General features: G+C 54.7%; 1 protein-coding gene across 1 annotated transcript; it reads right to left on the bottom strand.

The window, feature by feature from the left end:
* Nucleotides 1-6,262: 6,262 nt before the first annotated feature.
* LOC117999255 (zinc finger protein 764-like) lies at nt 6,263-21,426 on the bottom strand. The gene is made up of 6 exons (XM_034988193.1): nt 20,897-21,426; nt 20,478-20,591; nt 18,787-19,304; nt 8,620-9,058; nt 8,354-8,467; nt 6,263-7,557 (listed from the first exon to the last, which is right to left on the bottom strand). Exons 1-6 carry the CDS (start codon nt 21,090-21,092, stop codon nt 6,644-6,646), a joined length of 2,295 nt encoding a protein of 764 aa, XP_034844084.1. The 5' UTR covers nt 21,093-21,426; the 3' UTR covers nt 6,263-6,643.
* Between the last annotated feature and the right edge of the window lie 350 nt (nt 21,427-21,776).

The raw sequence follows: 21,776 nt of genomic DNA, 5'->3' as shown, positions 1-21,776 counted from the left end.
CCTCCCCCCTCCCCCCGCACAGGAAGTGTCCGTCCGCGGCCAGTTTCCCCCGCTGGCTAGCGCCACGGCCTCTCTAGGAGCGGCTGGAGGTGGAAACTCGTTGGCATTAACCCTGGGCTGGATGGCCCCGGCTTTGAGGTGGGGGATGACAGGGAGCCCGGGAGCCGGCAGGAAAGGCTGGGGTAGTTTGTGTGCTATGTCCTAGGTCTCCGTCCGTCCAGGAGCCTATCTATCCGTCACCCGGGCCCTGCGTCCGTCAGTGCCTGTGGCCAAGGGCGAGGCGACAAGCGAGACCAAGGTCAGCGAGAAGGAGCGACGCTTCCCGGCGCCAGCGGGGGCGGCGTCTAGCTCCCCTCCCCTCCCGGGCCTTGGGGTCAGCTTCGGCCGCGCCTCGGGAACCTAGGCGGACCCCACCCCCAGCCTTGAGCTCCTGAGTCTGGGGCTCCCACCCCCCAACCCGAACTCTACTCCTCCTCACCCGCGCGCCCACCCTCACTCCTCCTGGCCCCCTCCCCTCTCTGCTCCTCCTAATCTCTACCCTACCCACTCGGGGAGGGCTAGCATCGTTGCCAAGGAAACAGCCCCGCCTCCGGTTTCCAGAGGCACCGCCCCTACCTCCCAAGGAATACAGCGATTGGCCGGGGGAGCTTGTGCTCTCATCGTCCCGCCTCCTCCCACTACACCAACTGCTAATGGTCGCCAGGGAACGCGAGGCACCTTTCTGATTGGCTGGAGGGGGCAGGCCGGTTCCACCTACCCCAGCGGTCAGAACTGCCTGCGGGAGGGCCGAGAGGGAGGTGCCTGGCGTCTCCCTTCCCGTCCTCGCGCTGGTGCTTTCAGAACTTTTCCCGCCCCCACTTACCTTTCATTATGTCTTATCTCTCTGAAGAAAGCCAAGGGATCTGGAGACAGACAACCTTCCCTACTCCCCCCCACCCCACCCCACCCCGGTCTCCCGCATACTTCCTTTCCCAGCACTTTCCTTTCTCCCACAGATTCCTGGTGCTGAAGGGGTCAGTTGGCCGATCCTCCCGCAGAGAGGAGGCTGCTTTCTCTTCTATTACCTGCCTATCTCTTCCACCTTCCCCGAAGTGGGAGCCTTAGTCCCTGGTTCCTGGGTTTTCTCACAGAGAGGCAGGGATCCTATGGGAGTTACTTCCAGGTGAGGGTGGCGGAGTTCAGAAGTAGAGAACCATCTGGCCATTAAGGGAGCTAAGAACTCTCCAGTCCCTGTCTGACTTGGACAGAAGCTTGTAGAAGGGAACCTAAGAAACACTGCCCTTGGTGCAGCTTTGAATCAAGGGAAAAGTGATTCTGGAAAGACAATTCTTGTCCCCTTTTTTACCCTTGCTGCTGAAAGTATTTTGGTAGCGTTCTTGACAATTGATGAGCCAAATCCTCCCTGTGTGAGTGATGCAGGAGCCATGACTGTGTTTTCTCGTTGCCTTCTCAGACAAATGAAAGGAAGAAACTGGTTTAGGAGGAAAGATGGCATCTTCCATTCTCCTGAAAAGAGATGAGAACAAGAATCTGGAGAATTGCAAGCAGTAAAAGCCTAGAGACAACAGAGGCTTACAAATAGAATCACAATTATCTCCCTACAAATAAAGCAGGAGCACGTTTCTCCCCCGCAGAGGAACAGCTTCCCCAGCTCCATGCCTGTCTCCCACCCCACTGTTGGTCTGTCCTAAAACCTTCTGTGAAGAATGGCTCACCCAGTCCAGCACTAGATGGCCCACACGGGCAGGACACCCTACCAGTGCACTGACTATGGAAGGAGCTGGCCCTGGAGCACCCCCTGGTCATTCCCAAAGCACTCACACAAATGAGAAACAAAAGTCTCCTTCATGAGACACTTTTCTCTGACCTCCAACCTGCTTACCCACCAGAAAACGTACACAGGAGAGCAGCTGTTCCCTGCAAAGTGTGTGGCAAGGCGTCCAGCCCCAGCTCCGACCTGGTCCCATTGCCTGCAGCACTCTCCACAAACCCCACATGTAGCAGAAGTCAGGGCAGGGCTGCAAGCTGCTTTGGCACCCTCATGGACACCCATGAGGATCCCTGGGGTCCTGGGATCGAGCACCCACATGGACATTCAGTCTTCTAGTAACCTAGAATAAAGGAGTAGCTGACTTCCAGGCAGCCTCCTCCAGCACCAGGCCTATCCATGCAATGGGCCTGAGAAGCAACCAGCCTATCTGCCACTCACCCATAGCAGTGAGAGGCTCTAAGCACAGGGAATCCTCTGATGTGGGTTCCAGCTTGACCCGGCACCAACGGATCCAAGGCAAGAGTCCACTGACCTTATTCTACCACTGTGTCCTGGTGAGGAAGAGCTGGGTTTGTGTCCTGAGTTGGGCGGCTCTTTGTCCATAGGATCGTTCCCGGTGGATGGCAGCACTGGGGCAGAGGTATTCGGTGTGCAACTTGGCCAGCATTGAGCAAAGGCCCTCAGTGTGAGGGGGACTCCTGCATGAACTGCTCTTTCCCTGCATGCAACGGACAGATGCTACGAGAGACGTCCCTGTATATTCAAGAAGATTTGAGGTACCCGCAAGAGCTCAGCCATGGCACAGGCCCCCTTGGGAAGAACAAAGAAAATGGGAGTCTTTGTCATCCTCTGACCTCAAGCATTTGCAAAACTAAAAGCAGCTAGAAAGTAACATTTTGTTCAGAGCATCATTACCAGGTGTGAGAGTCCATCCCTGGAGATTCTGATTCAATAGTCCAGAGATAAAGCCCAGGGAGCTGGCTACATTTTAAAGTTACTGAATGGGATTCTGTGGCAGAAAGGCCTTACTTTGTTTGTCTGTTTGTTTGTTTGTTTTAAAGATTTTATTTATTTATTTGACAGAGAGAGACACAGTGAGAGAGGGAACACAAGCAGGGGGAGTGGGAGAGGGAGAAGCAGGCTTCCTGCCGAGCAGGGAGCCTGATTTGGGGCTCGAACCCAGGACCCTGGGATCATGACCTGAGCCGAAGGCAGACGCTTAATGACTGAGCCACCCAGGTGCCCCAGAAAGACCTTACTTTGAAAAATACTTGCCTAGGGGCGCCTGGGTGGCTCAGTTGGTTAAGCATCTGTCTTCAGCTCAGGTCATGATCCTGGGGTCCTGGGATCGAGCCCCACATTGGGTTCCCTGCTCAGTGGGGAGTCTGCTTCTCCTTCTCCCTCTGCCCCTCCCCACGCTGCTTGTGCTCGCTTTCTCTCTAATAAATAAAATCTTTTAAAAAGGGGGAAAAAAAGAAAGAAAAATAGTGGCCTACAGCAGGTTTTTGCTTCTTTGGGTCATAAACATCTTTGCACATCCCATTCCTAGAGACACACACATAAACAAACATTCAAAAATGTTTAGGGGTCTTGGCGCGCCTGGGTGGTTCAGTCGGTTAAGCATCTGCCTTTGGGGGGTGCCTGGGTGGCTCAGTCGGTTAGGTGTCTGCCTTCAGCTCAGGTCATGATCCCGGGGTCCTGGGATCGAGCCCCACATAGGGCTCCCTGCTCAGCGGGAAACCTGCTTCTCCCTCGCCCACTCCCCCTGCTTGTGTTCCCTCTCTCGCTGTGTCTCTGTCAAATAAATAAGTAAAATCTTCAAAAAAAGGCATCTGCTTTCGGCTCAGGTCCTGATCTCAGGGTCCTAGGATGGAGTCCACATTCCCTGTGGGGCTTCCTGCTCAGTGGGGAGCCTGCTTCTCCTTACTCCCCTGCCACACACCCTCCTTGTGCTCTCTCTCTCTCAAATAAATAAATTTTAAAAATCTTCTAAAAAATGTTTAGGGGTCTTTAAAAGCTCAAGTCGGCACTTGTCCTTATTTTACATGGCTTGGACAAGTTAGGAATGGGCCATGTGGTCATGACTTTGACCTTTCACTCTGGCCATTTGGATGGGGCTCATTTTGTCTGGCTCAGACAAGCATTTCTCCTGATGCACCAAGAAAGCCCTAGGAAAACCCTCTTCCTGGCTTAAAGTGCTTTGGGGTCTAAGCCTTAAAGACCTATGGTAGCAGAGAGAGAAAAGGGAGCCCCATCTCTGGTGGCAGTATCCATGCCAAGAAATGAGGAGCTGAGAACGGAGTGAGGCTAAGGCTTAAGCATTTCGTGACATTCAAAAATCGATTAAATGGCAGAAAGTTGGGTCGTGAGGGCAGGAAGCAGAGGAGCTGGGTCTGGTTTTGGGGCCCTAAGCAAGCCTTGCAAACTTCAAAGCACTCGGAGAAAGTAGTAATTATGGTACCTTTAATTGGCAAGCTGAGGACAGGATCCAGATCTGACTTTGAATCTGAGCTGACAACTGGTATTGCAGGCCGGACTTTCCCTGGGCAGTGCTGAGGGTGAGGCAAGGGAAGGGTTGTACACTGCTTCTCTTTAGGGAATTAAAAGCTGGTACAAAGGTAGGTCCTGCTGTCAAGGTGCCTCTTTTCACTGCACGTCCCCTTTGTGACAAGATGGCACCTGAGCCAACCCTCCCAGTAAAGTTTAGGGTAAGCCAGGTCCTGATGGGGTCAGATCTGAAGATTAAATTGCTATCAATTCAGTTGATTATTTCACCTGAACAGTGTCTTTCCCCCCAGATTTTCTACCTCTTCCTTTAGAAGTTTCTCTAGGTTGACAAATCTGGTTTCTTCCTAAGGTAGGCCAGACAGGACATGGGGCAGATGTGGGTGAAGAAGGCGGGTGCGCACAGACCGGCAGAAGACATAAGCCCCTGCTATTACTCCTTGAAGTGAAGGTGAAGGAGGCAAGAATGGGTCGGCCCGTGGCTGGTGGCGGCGTCACTGGGACAAGGCTGGACTCTGACCACAGGGGAACTGGGTGGCTGATGGATAATGGAGTCACAAGTGACACGGCTTGGGAATACAGATGAGCAGTTCCCTTGGCTACTAACCCCAAATGTTCTTGGCCTTGTCCCTCTTTGTTCATGATGAGAGGTACTTGAGAAGAGGCAAGCTTTGCTTCTGTTTGCCCTGGAACTCGCATCTCAGGCTGGTTTCTCCCTTGCCTTGCTTTGCTGTGTGGCTGTCCTATCATCTTGTAAGTGGGCCTCACTGACACTGGGTTGCTCTGTCCCTCGTCCAGGTCATTGCTTGGGAGCTGTCGGAGGGAGGGAGCAGATTGCTCCAGAACCCTGGCTGAGACAGGGGCAAGGAACTCAGGCGTGGTGTGGTAAAGACAGCAGTCCACCAAGAACCCTGGAGGCTCACTCACTCTGTCTGTGACCTTGGATGGGTCGTTTGGCCTTCCCCAGTCTGAGTCCCCAAATGCAAAAGGATAGAAAAGCTAAGATCTCTTCCAGGTCAAAAATGTGATGAGGCCCTCCTGGCTGGCTGGCTGGTGGCTAAGGCCCAAGCAGTAGGGCTCTCCCAGGGAGGCTCAAGGAGGACTGGAGGGCACACTCAGAGCCTTCCTCTTCAAAACCAGGAACTGCCGGTTAGCCAAGAGGCCTATCGTGGCGTGGCAGAGATACCTCTCGGTTTGGGGCAAAATACAGAGTCCTGACAGCCTCTTCCTGACTGGGCTGTCCTTTCCAAGCTACATGGACAAGGTCCAAGCTGATGGACAAGACTACTTTGTAAACCAGAGAACGTGATACAAGCAGACATCTGAAATAAAGCCTGCGTTTCCTTCTCTTCTCCTGCCCTTTCACACGGGTGCTGTCAACCTGAATCCCTGGGTCAGGACAACATGAATGTGGGGTGCCTGGGTGGCTCAGAAGGTTAAGCGTCTGCCTTCGGCTCAGGTCATGATCCCAGGGTCCTAGGATGGAGCCCCACATTGGGCTCCCTGCTTCTCCCTCTCCCTCTACTGTTCCCCCTGCTTCTGCTCTCTCACTCTCTCTGTCAAATAAATAAATGAAATCTTAAAAAAAATAAAAATAAATAAAAAATAAAATAGAACATGAATGCTATCCACCAGTCTGCAAACTCAAATGACTACAGGAGCCCAACAGGTCACGTAAACAAGGGGAAAATGCCCGATGGAGAGGGCCTGCTGCACTGGGGACACGGACAAGCAAGGACGAGGGCCAGCTAACGCTGGTGGCAAGCCGGGAAGGGCTGGTGGGCAGGCGGAACAGCTGCCCTGCGCTTCCTGCCACCCTTTCCTTTGTGGGAGCTCGGGTCGAGTTGCCAAATCCCTGAATTTTTCAAGAGGCCAGAAACCTGAATTTTTGTGTGAAATATCCTTTTAAGTCTTAACCATGATTTGTAACATTTTTAAATGCTGGTTGGACCCAAAATAATTTGTAAAAGGTTGCCACGAGCCAGATTCAGTACAAGGCCGTCAGTTTTTAACGCCTGCAGTAAAGACAACCGATACAGCGAACTTCCCTTCTACCTCAATCCTCTTAACATGTCTAAGTGGAGAAACAGCCTTTTCTTCCCCACAGCGGAGGTCTCGTGCAGGTGCTTACCTCAGCCCTAATGGAGCAGAGGGGGCTTCTAGAGTCTGGGACAGTAGGGAGCAAGGTGTCAGCAGATCAAGCTCGTGAAGGCCTAAGACAAGAGGGTCCTCATCCCCCAGGTCCACCTCTTGCCTGGAATTGTGTGACCTCCCTGGAGCTGCCACAGAGGTTCAGGCCCCTGAGCCCAACCTGGGCCTCAGGCAACGTCTAGATCTTCACCCCCGGCCTTGACATCTTTAGGACCATCACCCACACTCCTGGAATATTTCTGGGTAGTGCTGGAAGCCCACAGGAGGGTCCCGGTCCCCTTGGCCAGGGGCCAGAGGTACAGGCAATGCACTGGCCCCCCGGCCCCTGTGCCCCCCGGCACCAGGCCTGTGGACCCACTGGTGCTTGGCCATGGCTGACTTCTGGCCAAAGCACCTGCCACACTGAGGACAGGGGTAGGGGCGTTCGCCGCTGTGGGTACGCCGATGGGCTGCCATTTCGGAGCTCTGTCGGAAACAGCGCCCACACTCTGGGCACGGGTAGGGCTTCTCGCCCGTGTGGGTGCGTATGTGGCGCCGAAGGTCCGAGGCATGGGCAAAGGCGCGGCCACAGTCCGGGCAGGGGAAGGGAGTCTCGCCACTGTGGACCCGCTGGTGCTGGTAGAGGGCAGAGCTCTGGCTAAAGCAGCGGCCGCAGTCAGCACAGCCATAGGGCTTCTCGCCCGTGTGCACCCGCAGGTGGGTGGTGAGGGCCGAGCGCTGCGTGAAGGCCCGGCCGCAGTCCAGGCAGCGGTGGGGCCGCTCCCCTCGGTGGATGGCCCGGTGCTTGCTCAGAGAGGAGGCCTGGCTGAAGCCCTTGCCGCAGTCGGGGCAACGGAAGGGCTTCTCCCCCGTGTGCGTGTACAGATGCTCCGCCAGCGTGGAACGCCAGGCAAAACTCTTCCCGCACACGTAGCAACCATGACGCTGGTCGGCTCTTGGGACAGGGGGATGCGCACAGAGCGGGGGGCGACCCCGGCGGGGTGCCTTGGCCGGCTGCCCCGAGCTGTCAGGGAAGCCAGCAGAAGGGTGGGTTGGAGCCTTCGGCCCAGGAGGCCGAGCTTGCACAGCAGGGCTCTTCTCCGGGGCCTCAGTCCCTCCTCTTTGTCTTTTCTCTTCCTTGTTTCTGGAATCTGCTGGGAGGTAAGGGGAGAGCTTAGACCCTGGCTCACCCTGGTTCTTATGGCCAAACCCCAAATGGTGACAGAGGCGCCTTTCAGATACAGCCACCTCTGGCCCCACTGCTGCCTCTGGGACTCCGCTCGGTACAGGCAGGGAAGCTCGGGGGGACACATTCTCCTGAACTGCAGAGGACAGAAAAGACACCAAGACAAAGAAGGAAGGAAGGAACGGAACACCCTCCGTTCTACCTCAGAGCTGGGGAAATGGGGGCGGAGGGGACATTCTTGCTGGATCCTGGAGGAGGAGAGGATGTCGCAGGACACTCCAGGCAGCAGGAACATGTTCGTGCAAGGGAGGCAGGACCGTGGCCGGCACTGCCAAGCTCACGGGAAGGGGGTGCGGTGCAAGGATCAACTGGAGGCAGGAAACAAACAGTGGAACCCACACGAGAAAGGAGACGGCCCCAAACACGTAACCAAAAGACAGGAAGCTAAAACACAAGAGGCGGCCGCGAAGCTAGAGTGTAGGAAAGCGGCAGGAGGGACGATGTGAAGCTCGAGAGCTCTGAGACCAACAGGATGTGAGGGGCACAGATCCGCAAGGCCCCGCACCCCAGCAGAGCCCGGGCCACCCTCGCAGCCGCTTTCTGGGCTGAAGCCCGCAGCGAGGCACGGGCCGGCAGGGTCACCCCAGCGGGGCAGGCAACCCGGGGAAGGCAATGAGGAGCAGGGAAGGTGCTGGCAGAGGGGCAGCCGGGTGGCCCAGGCCCAGAGGCGCTCCCGGGAGACGCAGTACCCAATACTTCACCTGCGTCTGCTTCTGTCAGACACTCTCCCACCTCCGGATCCCGGGCAGCCGGGCCCCACAGGTCGGCCTCTTCCTCCACCCAGGAGATGAGAGCTGGCTTGGCGCCTCGGAACCCTGGGGGAGGAGAACGCAAACCCCGCGCTGCCGGGAGGCCGCCCCCCGCCGTCCCGGCTTCCCGGACCTCGGGGCTCCCACTGCCGGGGCCGGCCCGGGAGGCTGGGCGGGGCGGGCGGGGAGGTGGCCCGGGCGAGGCGGCGGGGCCTCACCGAGCGCGCCCAGGTGGCCGTAGGTCTCCCGCATCACGTCCCGGTACAGGGCCCTCTGCGCGGGCCGCAGACAGCCCCACTCCTCGGGGGAGAAGTACACGGCCACGTCCGCGAAGCTCACGGCGCCCGGCCCCCTCCGCTCGCGCCCGGCGCCGTCCGGTTCCCACGCGGGCAGCGGGGCCGGGGGCGGCGCCATGGCAAGGGCCGGGCCGGGGTCCGCGCTCCGGAAGGCCGCGAGCGCAGCAGGCCGCCCCTCGAGCGCCCACCAGGGAGGCCAAGCACCAAGAGCCGCGAGCGCAAGGGACCCAGAGCATCGGACAGAAATGGCGGCAACGCGCCGCGCGAACGTTGCTCCTACGCCACGGTGCCCCGATGACGCCTCCCCCGGGGTCTCCAGGTGGCTTTGTCCCCGAGCCCTCAGCCAAAATGGCCGCGACGGCTACAAGGGCGGGAGGGGGCGGCGGGCCTCCCCTGCCCCGCGAGGTGCCCGCGCCCGCCGCGCTGGGAGGCGCAGCCGCAGCCGCAGCCGCAGCCCCGCCCGGGCTTGGAGGCGGGACGGGCGCGGCGGAGGGTGCGGGCTCCACGCTGCTCTTCGTCGCCGGGCCGTTCGTAAGTGGGTTCCTGGGTTTCGGCCCGTCACTGGGTGACAGCGCACTTTCCCCAGGGTTGAGAGGAGAAAAATGTAGTGGGTCAAAGAGAACCTTCTCTACTGGGAGCTTCTTCGAGCCTGCAGTTCTGGGAGCTTCTATTTCTGGAGATCGTGGGGGCGGCTGGGAGGGGGGAATAGGGTAAGGTCTGTAAAAGTCGGAAGGACCCACTTTCTGCAACCTTACTTTCTCCGCACATGCCCTGCAGGAGGCCTCTCGAACATCTGTTTACCTCTAGCTCAAGCCTGGCTCCTAAGCTCCTGATCACAGAGCCACCTGCCCCCTTGCCCCTGCACGAATCCCCACTAGAACTTCGCACTAGGCATGGCTCCCACTGAACTCGTCATCCCTTTCTTCCCGCAGCCTGCTCCTCCTGGGGTCTTTAGAAGCGAATGGCACCCACTCTCCCTATCATTTCTACCTCCAACCTCCTTCTCTCACTCCACACATGTATTGACGGCTTACTCTGTGTCCCCACATGCCTTCATAAATACCCTACCCTAAAAAGACTTGATAATTTTCCTTTGGCCGGCTAAATCACTGCATTTCACACCTCCCTTCACCAGGTCTGGGGGCTAGTCTGGAGCTTCTCTCTGCTTGCCTCCTTCCAGAGGTCTTCCTGAGGCTTCTGCCTAACACCTTGTATATGGTGGATGCTTCTCCCCCACACCAGAGGAGCTGGGCAAGTAGAGGTGATCAAAGCAGAAAGGGGAAAGGAAAAGATGAAAAGCCTGGAAAAAGGTAAGGATGCAGATTTGCCCAGGGACTTGACTGAGCCCTAGCTACTCCTAGCCTCCGGCCCCTGAAGGACACAAGAAAACAAATTTTTTTTCAGTCAGAGTAATGGCGTTTTATCATCTGTCAGTGCCCACCCCTCACAGTGATGCCTCTCACACATAGGCCTGGAAGAGCTCTGGGTAGTGCTGGAAACTCACAGAGGGGTCTGGACACTCCTGAGGAAGAGCCCCGGGCAGAGCTCACACCTGTGTGTCAGCGCTTGAGGTCCACGGCACCAGGCTGGCACTGGGGTCTACTGGTGGGCCCCTGGCTGAAGCAACTTCCACACTGGGGACAGGGATAGGACAGCTTGCCTGTGAGAGTCAGCAGGTAGCACGAGAGGTACAGCTGTGGCAGAAACAAGTGCCACACTACGTGCAGGCAAAGGGCCCCTCTCTAGAATGCACTGAGTCAGGTGAAACGTCATGGCAGAGCATGCCTGTACTCGGGGCAGGGTGCTGTGTGAGTTCCAGGCACGGAGGCTGGGTGTAGAGTTGGGGCTTGGGAAAGGTCTGTCTACCTGGGGTGCTTTGACCACAGGCGCAGAGACCAAGCTAGTGTCTCTGATCCCAAGGGCTCACGACAACTCCCCGGTAGACTCCTTCTGCTGGCTTCTTCCAAATGTATCATTTTTCTGAGTGCCTGTTTTGAAACAAAGCAGATTCAGAACTTAATTTTTGCCCTGTTTAGTCAAACTCTACTCAATGTTTAGGTGACAGAATCAACTTTCACAACCTCAGATGGGTGCCTAGCCCCTGGAAGCATCCACCTAGACTGTGTTGACCAATTGAGGGGGTCACAGCAAGTCAGGGACATTCCCACTTCAGGACCAACCCAAAGAGACACCCTCAACCAGAGAAACGGCTCTTACAAGGCACGGGCACCTAGAGACAGAAAGGTGAACTGCTTCCATCCTAAACTTGAACTCACACATTCCCACTGATCTAGAGTTTGGATGATTTGTACAGTGTGACCTGATCTTGGGACCCATGGATGCCTCAATTAAGTGAAAAAGAGAAGGTCAAGATTCTAGTCTCCAGTCGGTATCATAAATTCAGGCCAGCAAAAAGTTAGTAAGGAACATGTAGATGGTGTTTCTTTCTTTCTTTTTTTAAAGATTTTATTTATTTATTTGAGAGAGAGAGAGAGAGCATGAGCGGGGTGGGGGGAGAGGCAGGTGGAGAAGGAGAGGCAGACTCCCCGCTGAGCAAGTAGCCCGATGCGGGACTTGATCCCAGGACGCTGGGATCATGACCGGAGCCGAAGGCAGATGCTTAACTGACTGACAGGCCACCCAGGCGTCCCTAGATGGTGTTTCTTGTTCAACAAAACATTTTCCCTTCCAGCTGGACCAACAAAACATTACCCCCACTTCTCATCTTTCTTTCTCTCAGGCATCCACCTGGGGATCCTGAGCATCTGCCCTCCACAGCTGGGCCATCTTTTCTACCCAGGAGATGAGAGCTGGTTTGGGCTCTGGAATCTTGGAGAAGAACGCTAATCACTCAATAAACAATTCTTCGTTCATTCATTTGAAGAAAACATATTGGGCATTGTTTGTGTGGCAGGCATTGTTCTAGATGTTCTAGGTGTTGGTAGACATTGTGAACCAAGATAAGGTTCCTACTCTAAGTTTACATTAAGCTCTAAGTTTACACTAAGGGAGAAAGCCACCTCTGAGCTCTGGGGGCAGAGGTGCAGAGACCTTCAGGCAGTTAGAGAGCTAGACAAAGAGCTGCAGCTGAGACTTCCTGCTTGGGGCAGAAGAGCTCCAGGAGGAATTTCTTAGAGACCGCATTTGAGAAGGGCATTGAAAGATGTTAGATTAGACTCATTAAGCCAGATGTGTGTCCAGGGCTCCCTGCTCAGCGGGGAGCCTGCTTCTGCTTCTCCCTCTCCCACTCCCCCTGCTTGTGTTCCCTCTCTCTGTGTGTCTCTGTCAAATAAATAAATAAAATCATTAAAAAAGAAAAAAAAAACAACCCAAAGATTCCTTGTAGCTGGAGCCAGTGGGCTCATTCGCCTGTAGGGAGAGACTGGGTTTGAATTGGAGGTTAGCAAGCTTTCACACTGTGGTACACAGGTTCTGAACTTGTTGCAGAAGTCCTGGGGAACCAGGGAAGGGCCTGGCCAAAGAGGCTCCGCTGTAAATTTCAGTTGGGCCGATCTGGCGGGGGTCACGGGAAACGAAGTCATCTGAGGGCAGGAGTGGGGGCGAGTCTGGGGCACTCAGACCTGCGCATCCCACCCGCCCCCTTCCCTTTTCAGAGATCCGGGTGGCTATCGGTCTCCCGCGTCAGGTCTAGGCATATGGGCCTCGGCGGGCCTGGGCCAGGGACCCAAACGCCCCTCCCCACCAGCACCCCTGCACCGGGGAGGGGACGCCCAGCACTCGGCCTCCAGGGAGCTAGATTCTTCCGGGCCTAGGCGGCCGGCCGGTAGCCTCGGCCGGTAGCCCCGCTGTAGGACAGCTAGAAACGGCCGGTTACGCGAACTCGGTGGTTCCACGACCAAGAAAATGAAGGCGCCCTCAGAAAAGATGGTGGCATTCCAGTGTTTTTCAGTTTTAGAGAAGCATTTAACAGCGTCACTACGGGTCTGGTACTGATGACCTGGTTTGTTCCTCTCTCGAGCTGTCTGTCCTCTGCTGTTCCGCAAGCCGCCTTGGGAAGCGCCTCTTGCCCACAGTTAAGATGGCCGCGGCCGCTTCGGCGTCCGTGCTCAGGTCCCGCGGGGGGAAAGGGAGGGGGCTCGGGTGCGTGAGCGCAGTCGGCTGCTAGGGGTCCGAGAGAGGGGGAAAGGGGCCGGGACTCGGGGCTCTCGGCCTGGCGACTCCCTCCCAGTCCCCTTCAGAACGCCCACTCAGTGGCCTGGTCTTAAAAGAAAATTCCTTTTTGGCAAGCTAGTTCATTTCTCAACTTTTTTACGTTCACAAGGTACAGAATAATATTCTGTGACGTCTCCTCCCGCACCCTTTTCTTCTTTTATGAGTTTCTAGAACATAATACTCCAGATACAGCCTGTCTGCCTATCTGCTATTTCCATACATTTGCTAGCTCTTTAACCGAGGACACGAGACCGAATGCCTCTGAATGCCTTAGAGTTCAGCTCTTTGACAGAAGAGGAAACTGAAGCCTGGTCGTTACCAAGGTCAGGCAGCCCATTAGTCGACAGAGCGTCTTCAGACCCCTAAATTCAGCCTTTTTCACCATCTCGCGCTGCCTCCTCCAGGCCTGTTCGAGGAAAGCAACTGAAGACTTTGAATGTACTGACCCCTGCTGACCTTGTGAAAATGAACTCCATTCTCCATTTAAGTGATGATTGTATAAAAAGTAGATGAGTTACTGAATCACCTGACTTATTTGTTTTTTTTTTTTAAGATTTTATTTATTTATTCATGAGAGAGAGAGAGGCAGAGCGAGAAGCAGGCTCCCAAGGAGCAGGGAGCCCGATGTGGGACTCGATCCCAGGACCCTGAGATCATGACCTGAGCCGAAGGCAGACACTTAACCATCTGAGCCACCCAGGCGCCCCTGACCTATTTGTTTTAACACTCGGTTTGAAGGTGCCCCCAGACTTCCCAAGTCAAAGCTCCTCTAAGAGAACAATGGCCGACTATGCAAGGGATGCAGTTGGTTCTGTGATAGATCTAAGACATTAATCATATTAGTTTACCTTACTTGATCACTTAGTATACACCAGACTGTTCTAAGTGCTTCTGCCTGTTAACTCATTGAACTCTCACAATCCCTCAGAGATAAGTACCCTTCTGGATCAGGAAACTGAGGCACAGAGCGGTGACCTTGCCCCAGACCACCCAGCTAGTAAGTGGTGAAGCCAGGATTCAAACCCAGGCAGTCTTAACTCCAGAACCCACGCTGTAATGCTTTGAATAATTGGAAGGTCCAATCTCAGCAACCACAGAGCGAGGTAGGATTTTAAGCCAGGCTACCAAGCTGCAGTTGAAATGTGCGGCATGGCGTGGAGCGGCAACCTGGAAGGTCAGAAGAGCTGCTTCTCGTCACCTATACGATTCCATGCTGTCATGTAAATGTAAAGAGAAAAAAACCTTAAATGATGGGCTATGGTAAGTACTGAAAGTAAGTAAAAGGGTTGTGTTTAAGGGTCATGTCATGGCAAAAAAAAAAAAAAATGTCATTCAGGTGTTTAGAAGGTATGTGAAATTGCCCTGGGGGAAGGGTGAGGACGGGCTTCACAAAAGGTACCCTGTTTTAGCTCTCACCAGTGGGCTCCTCTTGCCCAGGCTCTTGCTGATTTAGGCCTGGGTGGCCTGGCTGATCTCTGGGCCTCCAGCCTTTTGCCTTTCCCATCCATCGACACCGCAGCCTGGTGTAGTGAAAAGAGCAAGAACATCCACTGAGAAATCCGGAGATTTGGATTCCAGGCCTGCCTCTGACTACTTCAACTGTGTGATCTTAAGTAAGGGCCTTCCCCTCTCTGGGCCTCAGCCTTTCTCAGAGCGTATTCTGTGCAACAGTATTTACGTGAAAGCTTGTGGAAAGAACCAAACATTCTTCCCCATGTTCCCTGGAGAATCTCCTCAGCAAAGAAACCTATTCCACCCACAGCTTCCTAAACCCTGCTTAAACCTTTGAGCCAGGCAGCTCCCAAAAGCTCCCTTCCAGGTCTAAAATGCTGCGGTCCCACCCTGTCACCGCCTCCCAACCCTGGGCCACCCCAGGAACTGGCCCCTCCCTCCTCCTCCTCACTCAGCCAAAAATCTTATCATCATTCCTGGCTCCTCTGAGGCTCTCAGCCCCACATCCAGCCCACAGACAGGTCCTGTCCCTTCAGCTCCCAGTGTTTACGTCCGGCCTTCTGTACTCCATCTGCCCTCTGCTTGCCCGCTGCAGTCCATTCTCAGAGCAACCAGAGTGGGTTTGCCAGTCACATCACCTTGCCACTCTGCTTGAAACCTCCCGGGGGTTTATATGAAGTCCCTAGAATAGTCAGACTCATAGAGAGAGAAAATAGAATGGTGGTTGCCAAGGACTGGAGAAAGGAGGAGTGGGGACTTAGTGTTTAATGGGTACAGGGTTTCAGCTGCGGAAGAGGGAAAAGTTCTAGAGAGGGCTGATGGATGCACACGACATGATTGTACTTTATGCCACTAAACTGTATACTTAAAAAAAAATACTTAAAATGGTAAATTTTGTTACGTATATTTTACCGCAAGGCAACAACAAACACGACCCAGTGGCTTTCCAGTATGTTTAGAATCAAACCCAGACTTGACATCGTGGCAAGCCAGAGTTCTCTGATCTGCTCCCTTCCCCCTCCTCCAAGCTCATCTGTGATTCTGCTCCACTCAGTTCCTCAGTCCAGCCACCTGGGTCCTTTCTGCACCTCACCCAAACTTACCCCTACCTCAGAGCATGGCACCTGCTATTGCCTCTGTCTGGAATCACTGCCCCCCCCCAACTCCCAGCCTCTGAAATCCTGCACTCCCCCACTCCCACATCCTGCCACCTGACCCCTGTTTTGCCTTGGCTCCTTCTCATCATTTGGATCTCAGTTCAGATGTCTCCTCCGCTCCACACCAAGACCTGGCCTAAGTACCTGTCTGCAACGGGCACTTTGAGGACATCCTCTGTTTTAGTACCTCTGTGGTACTTATTATTTACAATTATAATAACCTGTCTGACTTGTGCTAGCTTATCACTTGTTTGTTTTACTTTTTTGGGGGGAAAGATTTTATCTATTTTTATTTATTTGTTTGTTTATTTAAGAGAGAGAGTGAGAGAAAGAGCACGAGCAGGGGGAGAGGGAGAAGTAGGCTCCCCGCTGATCAGGGAGCCCTACGTGGGGCTCGATCCCAGGACCCCGGGATCATGACCCGGGCCAAAGGCAGATGCTTAACTGACTGAGCCACCCAGGTGCCCCACTTGTCTGTCTTACTTATGTGCTGGCTTATCCCTTGCTTTACCCCACCCTTCTCGAACGTAAGCTCCAAAACAGTTCCTATGTCTGTTTTCCATGCTCTATCTTGGCACACAGAGTAGTGCCTGGTACATGGCAGATGCTTAGTAGGTATTTGTTAAATGGATAAACGCGAAAGAAAGCAGACAGCACTCACTCTGTGCCGTATGCTGACCTGGGCAACTCTGCCTGGTACACTATGCCGGGTTCTGCTCCCCCCTCCCTCATGGTGCCTCTCCTCTCCAGTTCTACCTTCTCTTCGCCTCACCCCTCTCCAGTACTGGTCATCGCTTGTCCTCCACACTGTCCCACTCCTGACTGATTGCCCCTCGCCAGGCCCTCAGGCTCCCTTACTCCAGCTCTCCATGCTTGAACCCCCTGGGACGTACTTGTTCACAGCTCCTATTGTCAGTCACTGAGCCATGCAGATTCTGTGGCAGAAGCCTGTCCTCAATATCTTTCTCCCCAATCCCGAGGTCAGCAAACAAGGGCAACTGCAAGAAAAAGTGTTGCTTTTTAGCCTGGTCCCAGCTCCTGCTCACCTCTACCTGGGAGCAGATGCCCAACAGATCTCTAGTCTAGTCTCCTGCACAAGTCACATCTTCGGACAGAACTGGTCAAATAGCCCTGCTCCTGTTCAAGACCTGTCTATGGCTCCTCAGTGCCTACTGGGTAAACCTCAAGCCCTCCTTCAGGGATCTTTGGCCTTCCCAGATTGCTGCATGTGTCTTCTATGACCCTTTACCTAGTTCTTTATGTTTCACTCAGGTGGCACTGCTGACCATTCCCTATACATGCCTAACCTGGTTGAAATCTTTCCCATCCTTCAAGGCCAGTTTGAACCTCCTCCTCCAGGAAACCTTCCTTGATTCAGGAGATCTGCCCATGTCTCCTCTTTGTCCTCCTCATATACTCTTTTATATTCTTTTAGAATAACAGTAACCAGTGTTTATTAAACACTAACGTGCAAGGCCTTCTTCGGTATTCTCTCATTTAATCCTTACATCACTCTTAGGAGGCAGGTGCTATTATTATGCAGGTTTCACAGATTAAGAAACTAAGGCACAGAGAGGCGGGGCAAGCACCGACTCCACACTGTGCCCATTTTTCATCCTTTCTATGAAACAAGGCTCCCTTTGCCTGAAAATCTCCCCTCACACCAATTCCTACTCTACTATTCCTATTATTTCTATTAGAATTCCTACTCATGTGGGGCGCCTGGGTGGCTCAGTCGGTTGAGTGTCTGCCTTCGGCTCAGGTCATGATCCCTGGGCCCTGGGATGGAGCCCCGCATCGGGCTCACTGCTCGGCGGGGAGCCTGCTTCTCCCTCTCCCTCTGCCTGCCACTCTATCTGTGCTCTCTCTATCTCTCTGTCAAATAAATAAAATCTTAAAAAAAAAAAAAAAGAATTCCTACTCATGTTATGGGAAGCATAACCATCTCCTTCTCCAAGCTGCATTTCCTGGTGGATCACCAGCCAGGAGGGTTAGGTGGTGCCTCTGGACTTCTTCCAGCATAGCCCCAATCACCATGGAACATGGGACCTGAGTTTGAGTGTCCCTGGAGCCCAGCACAAAACCCCACAGAGGCCTCATACGGTGTTTACTGAATGAATGAATGAACGAATGAATGAATGAATGAGTCTGAGGGTCCCTGGAGCCCAGCACAAAACTGAGCATGCCCTGGGTCCCGGAGCTGAGTGAATGAATGAATGAATGAATGGGATCAGCCTGCCTCATCCCGGAACTCCCTTACCACCTAGTAGTTGCTCCCACAGAAGCCACTCAATCCATGGCCACTGAATGTTGCCGGCACTTTCTAAGTGAAAGGTCACTGGCCTTGGCAGGACTCTCCATTTCCTGCTGAGACTCCCCCAGGAAGGCAGGGCTGGGCCCCTGGCCAGACTCCAGTTTTCACCTCACCCTCACCTGAGCCCCTGCTCTGTTTTCTGCCCAAAAGTGACTGCCCATAGAAAGTGGTAGGTATCTAGGCACTGTGTCAGTTTCCAGCTTTGCTGCCTTATGGCAGTGACACTTTGAGAAAATCACTTTCTCTCTCAGAGCCTCAGTTTACTCATCTGCAAAATACGGCTATTGATGTCCATGCCCTGCCTCTTTAGCAGGCTTCTTTACATTTTCGGAAGCATAAAATGTCAACGATAATTCACTCTTTCAACAAATGTTTATTGCACACTGACTCTGTCCTACATACTATCTTGTTAAAATTTCAGCCTTCACAGTAACCCGTTGAGGTAGATATTTTTAATCTTTATTTTACAGATGAGGGAGCTGAGGCTCAGGGACGGCATGTGACTTGCAAGCTGTGCCTGGGGACAAGTTGCAGAGACTAGATCTGTGCTTCTGTACTCTTTCCACCCACTTCACTTCCCAGGCTCCCTGCTCCTGTCAGCTAGCCGGGTCCCGGCGCGGGGGGGAGCCCTCCCCAGGCCTTAGTCCCCTCAGCATTTGCCTCTGATGTACAGAAGCAGCAAGGGAAGGTTTCCGAGACAATGGTAAGATCTTGGTTGCACCTGCTGCTGAGATTAACACTTTGAGAAAAGTCCAGCATCTCACTCTCTTCTTCTTCTTTTTTTTTTTTTTAGAAAGACTGGGGGGACTGGTGTCAAGTATAATCTATTTGCATCTTTACAGGCACTTTTCTTTTTACAAGTTTTGAAACTTGAGGGATCCTTGAGGGAAGCCCAAGGGATGAATTCCGGTTCCCAAATCCCTGCCTCCAGAGCCTCCCTCAGGGCTCAGGCAGTCCAAGGGCAGGCTCAACCCCAGGCTGTGGGGCAGCTCACCCGCACTCCTCAAAGATGTCCGGGTAGTGTCGGAACAGCACGGGAGGGTCCCGGTCACCCCTCACCGGAGCCCGAGGCACAGCCCGGATCCCAGGCCTCCGGCCCCGCCGCCCCCCCGAGCAGGAGCGGTGGATCCACTGGTGCGCCTCCACGGCAAACTTCCTCTTGAAGCGCATGCCACACTCCGGGCAGGGGAAGGGCCGCTCCCCCGAGTGCATCCGCCGGTGGCTGACCAGCAGTGAGGGGTAGGTGAAGCGGCGGCCACAGTCCGCACACACGTGTCGCCGCTGGCTGTCCTGTGTGCCCAGGCCGGGCGCCGGGCCCGACGGCTGCACGCCTGTGCTCTGGCTGCAGGCAGCACTCGTGGGCCGCTGCGCTCTGGCCGAAAATTGTCCGATGGTCCAGTCAGGGCTGTGTTTAACCAGCTCTTTAGACGGCTCCTTCCCGGGAGGCTTTCTGGGTCCCTTGGCTCCTGGCCCTTCCTGCGGTGCCTCTTCCTTCTTGTTTGGGGTGTCTCCTGGGAAACGGGAATTAAGATACATTTTATTTTTTAAAGATTTTATGTATTTATTTGACAGAGAGAGAACACAAGGGAGGGGAACGGCAGGCAGAGAGAGAGGGAGACTGATGCGATGCGGGACTCATCCCAGGACCCTGGGATCGTGACCTCAGCCGACTGAGCCACCCAGGCGTCCCAAGATACTTTTTTTTTTTTAAAGATTTTATTTATTTATTTGACACAGAGAGAGAGACAGCGAGAGAGGGAACACAAGCAGGGGGAAGGGGAGAGGGAGAAGCAGGCCTCCCGCGGAGCAGGGAGTCCGATGCGGGGCTCGATCCCAGGACCCTGGGGTCGTGACCTGAGCCGAAGGCAGACGCTTAACGACTGGGCCACCCAGGCGCCCCCCAAGGTACATTTTAGAACACATTTGCTTACACCATCTCAGGTTATAGGGTTCTTATACTTCGGGAAGTGGCAGAAAAGTCTTGCCCAGCAATTGACACACAGGCTTTGCAGGATGATAAATACAGTTCACATCTCCTAAGAGTGACTTATCCGGGCCTTGCCTCTCATGTTTCAAATGGGAATCGATGGTTTCTTTACTTCACAGGGTTAGGAGGATTAAATCAGGAGAAGCATGTTAGGCATTTAGTAAATGCTCAATAAAACAATAGCTAGTATTATTGTGTTTGCTCGATTTTTTATAGGATAAGACTTCTGCAGATGAGGAAACATATTTGCTCAAGATCACTCTGCTAGGGGATGGTGAGGGGAGAAGAGCCACCCTGTTGATTAGTGGGCATTTCCTCTTGTACCACTTTGCCTTGCTTGAGGAATGTGAAAGGAGGACCTGAAGCTGCTTCCATTCCTAGGGGGTTTTAGTCGTTCTTGAAAAGGGGAGAATGAGTGGTGTTTTCTCCAAGAGGGCCCTAGAAACCTGAGTCTGGGACTTGGGTTCCTGATTCTCCTAATCTGGTCCTAAAATGACTAACTGTCCCAAGTTCTGAAAACTTGTACCAGGTCTGCCTTCTTTCCTCCTTTAGTATCCAACATGGGCGGGGGGGGGGGGGGGGGGGGGGGGCTCTTTAATTCCTTTAGGGCTGCTGAAAGTGGGGATCCAAAGGAAAATTTTGTGAGACAGGAAGCCCTGGAGCGCCAAGTGGGGGGAGACTTGGGACAATCCCTCACCTCTCAGAGCTCCTCCCAGGCTTTCCCCCTCCTCAGGATCCTGGGCGGCGGGACTCCAAGCCTCACTCTCCTGTTCCATCCAAGAGATGAGGGCTGGTTTGGGGCCTGGGAATCCTGGGAGAGAACAGGGATCACAGTGCTGGCCTGAGAGGCTGTCCTGGGTAGATGGCATCCCCCTGCCAGGGTAAGGGCACCTCCTCAGAACTTGGGCTCAACCTGGACAGGGTCTGCAATGCTCCTGCTTGAAGGAAGCGGATGCCAGGTGGAAGCACTCCCTAACTTGAAGCCCTGGGAATGGAGGTGGCTGGTGCTGTTGGTGGAATAGTGTGGGATTAGGGCTCACAATCATCTCGGTCCTCATGTCATCTCCCCTGTGAACCCCAGTGAAGGAGGAGGGGGGCTCTGACCCGGGGCCTCACCGAGCGCGCCCAGGTGGCCGTAGGTCTCCCGCATCACGTCCCGGTACAGGGCCCTCTGCGCGGGCCGCAGACAGCCCCACTCCTCGGGGGAGAAGTACACGGCCACGTCCGCGAAGCTCACGGCCCCGGGCTTCTTGTAACCAGGCCCGGTCTCCCCCGGTCTCAGCGCCAGAAGCGGGGCTGGGGGCGGCGCCATGGGGCCTCCCGGCCCCGAGTAGCGGCCGCCTTGTCCCCGAGGCCACCGCCTCCCCGCGCGCGGCCTCAGCTTTCGTCGTCCACAGCAAGGGCTCCGGAGGTCGGGGCCCCGCCCAGCCTTGGCGTCCGAACGCAGTCGAGGGCACCGAGGTAGCGGGGATTGGCTGCGAGGGATTCGGGGGTTGGGATGGGGACAAACAAAACCCCTCGGTGTTTATTCACTTCACGGCAGCTTGGACTTAAGACAGCCGGGTTAAGGGACCCGGAAGGTGTCTTCAGAAAATATGGCGACATCCTGGCTTCAGTTGTCACTGGATGCTCTTAAGGGCGCCATTCCTTGATCATATCAAACATGGCGCCTGTCTGGCTTCTCTGGCCTCAGCGGCCACTTGCCCTCAACTACAATGGCCGCTGCGGGCGGGGGGCGGTTAGGCGAGGCGGAGACGGAACTCGGAAAAATGGACTGGGGGGCGGAGCCTTCCTGCCCTCAAGAAAGATGGACGGGCCGTGGCTTCCAGCACCGCTCTTTGCCCGCGCTGCCCGGCGGCCGGTGATTGGCCCACAGAGCAGGAAGAGGCTGCGCCGCCAGATCTCGGGTTGGCCGGGCGTTGGAAAGAGCACCTCGGTCCCCTGGCGTTGGAACCTACGGAGACCCTCCGCGTCCTTGGAACTCGGGATTGTGCCC

The sequence above is a fragment of the Mirounga leonina genome, unplaced genomic scaffold (genome assembly GCF_011800145.1).
Source record: "Mirounga leonina isolate KUSES-001 unplaced genomic scaffold, KU_Mleo_1.0 Mir_454, whole genome shotgun sequence".
In the NCBI taxonomy this organism is placed as follows: Eukaryota; Metazoa; Chordata; class Mammalia; order Carnivora; family Phocidae; genus Mirounga; species Mirounga leonina.
The sequence above is the reverse complement of the archived record's forward strand: the minus strand, read 5'-3'. Positions and strand labels throughout refer to the sequence as shown.

What these genes read in the sequence shown, in the direction of transcription:
- LOC117999255 (XM_034988193.1), bottom strand. Translation starts at nt 21,092, where the DNA reads ATGGCGCCGCCCCCAGCCCCGCTTCTGGCGCTGAGACCGGGGGAGACC. An exon ending in CCTGGGAGGAGCTCTGAGAG is followed by an intron (nt 19,305 to 20,477) that starts GTGAGGGATTGT and finishes CCCGTTTCCCAG; the next exon opens with GAGACACCCCAAACAAGAAG. An exon ending in ACATCTTTGAGGAGTGCGGG is followed by an intron (nt 9,059 to 18,786) that starts TGAGCTGCCCCA and finishes CCGCCCTTGTAG; the next exon opens with CCGTCGCGGCCATTTTGGCT.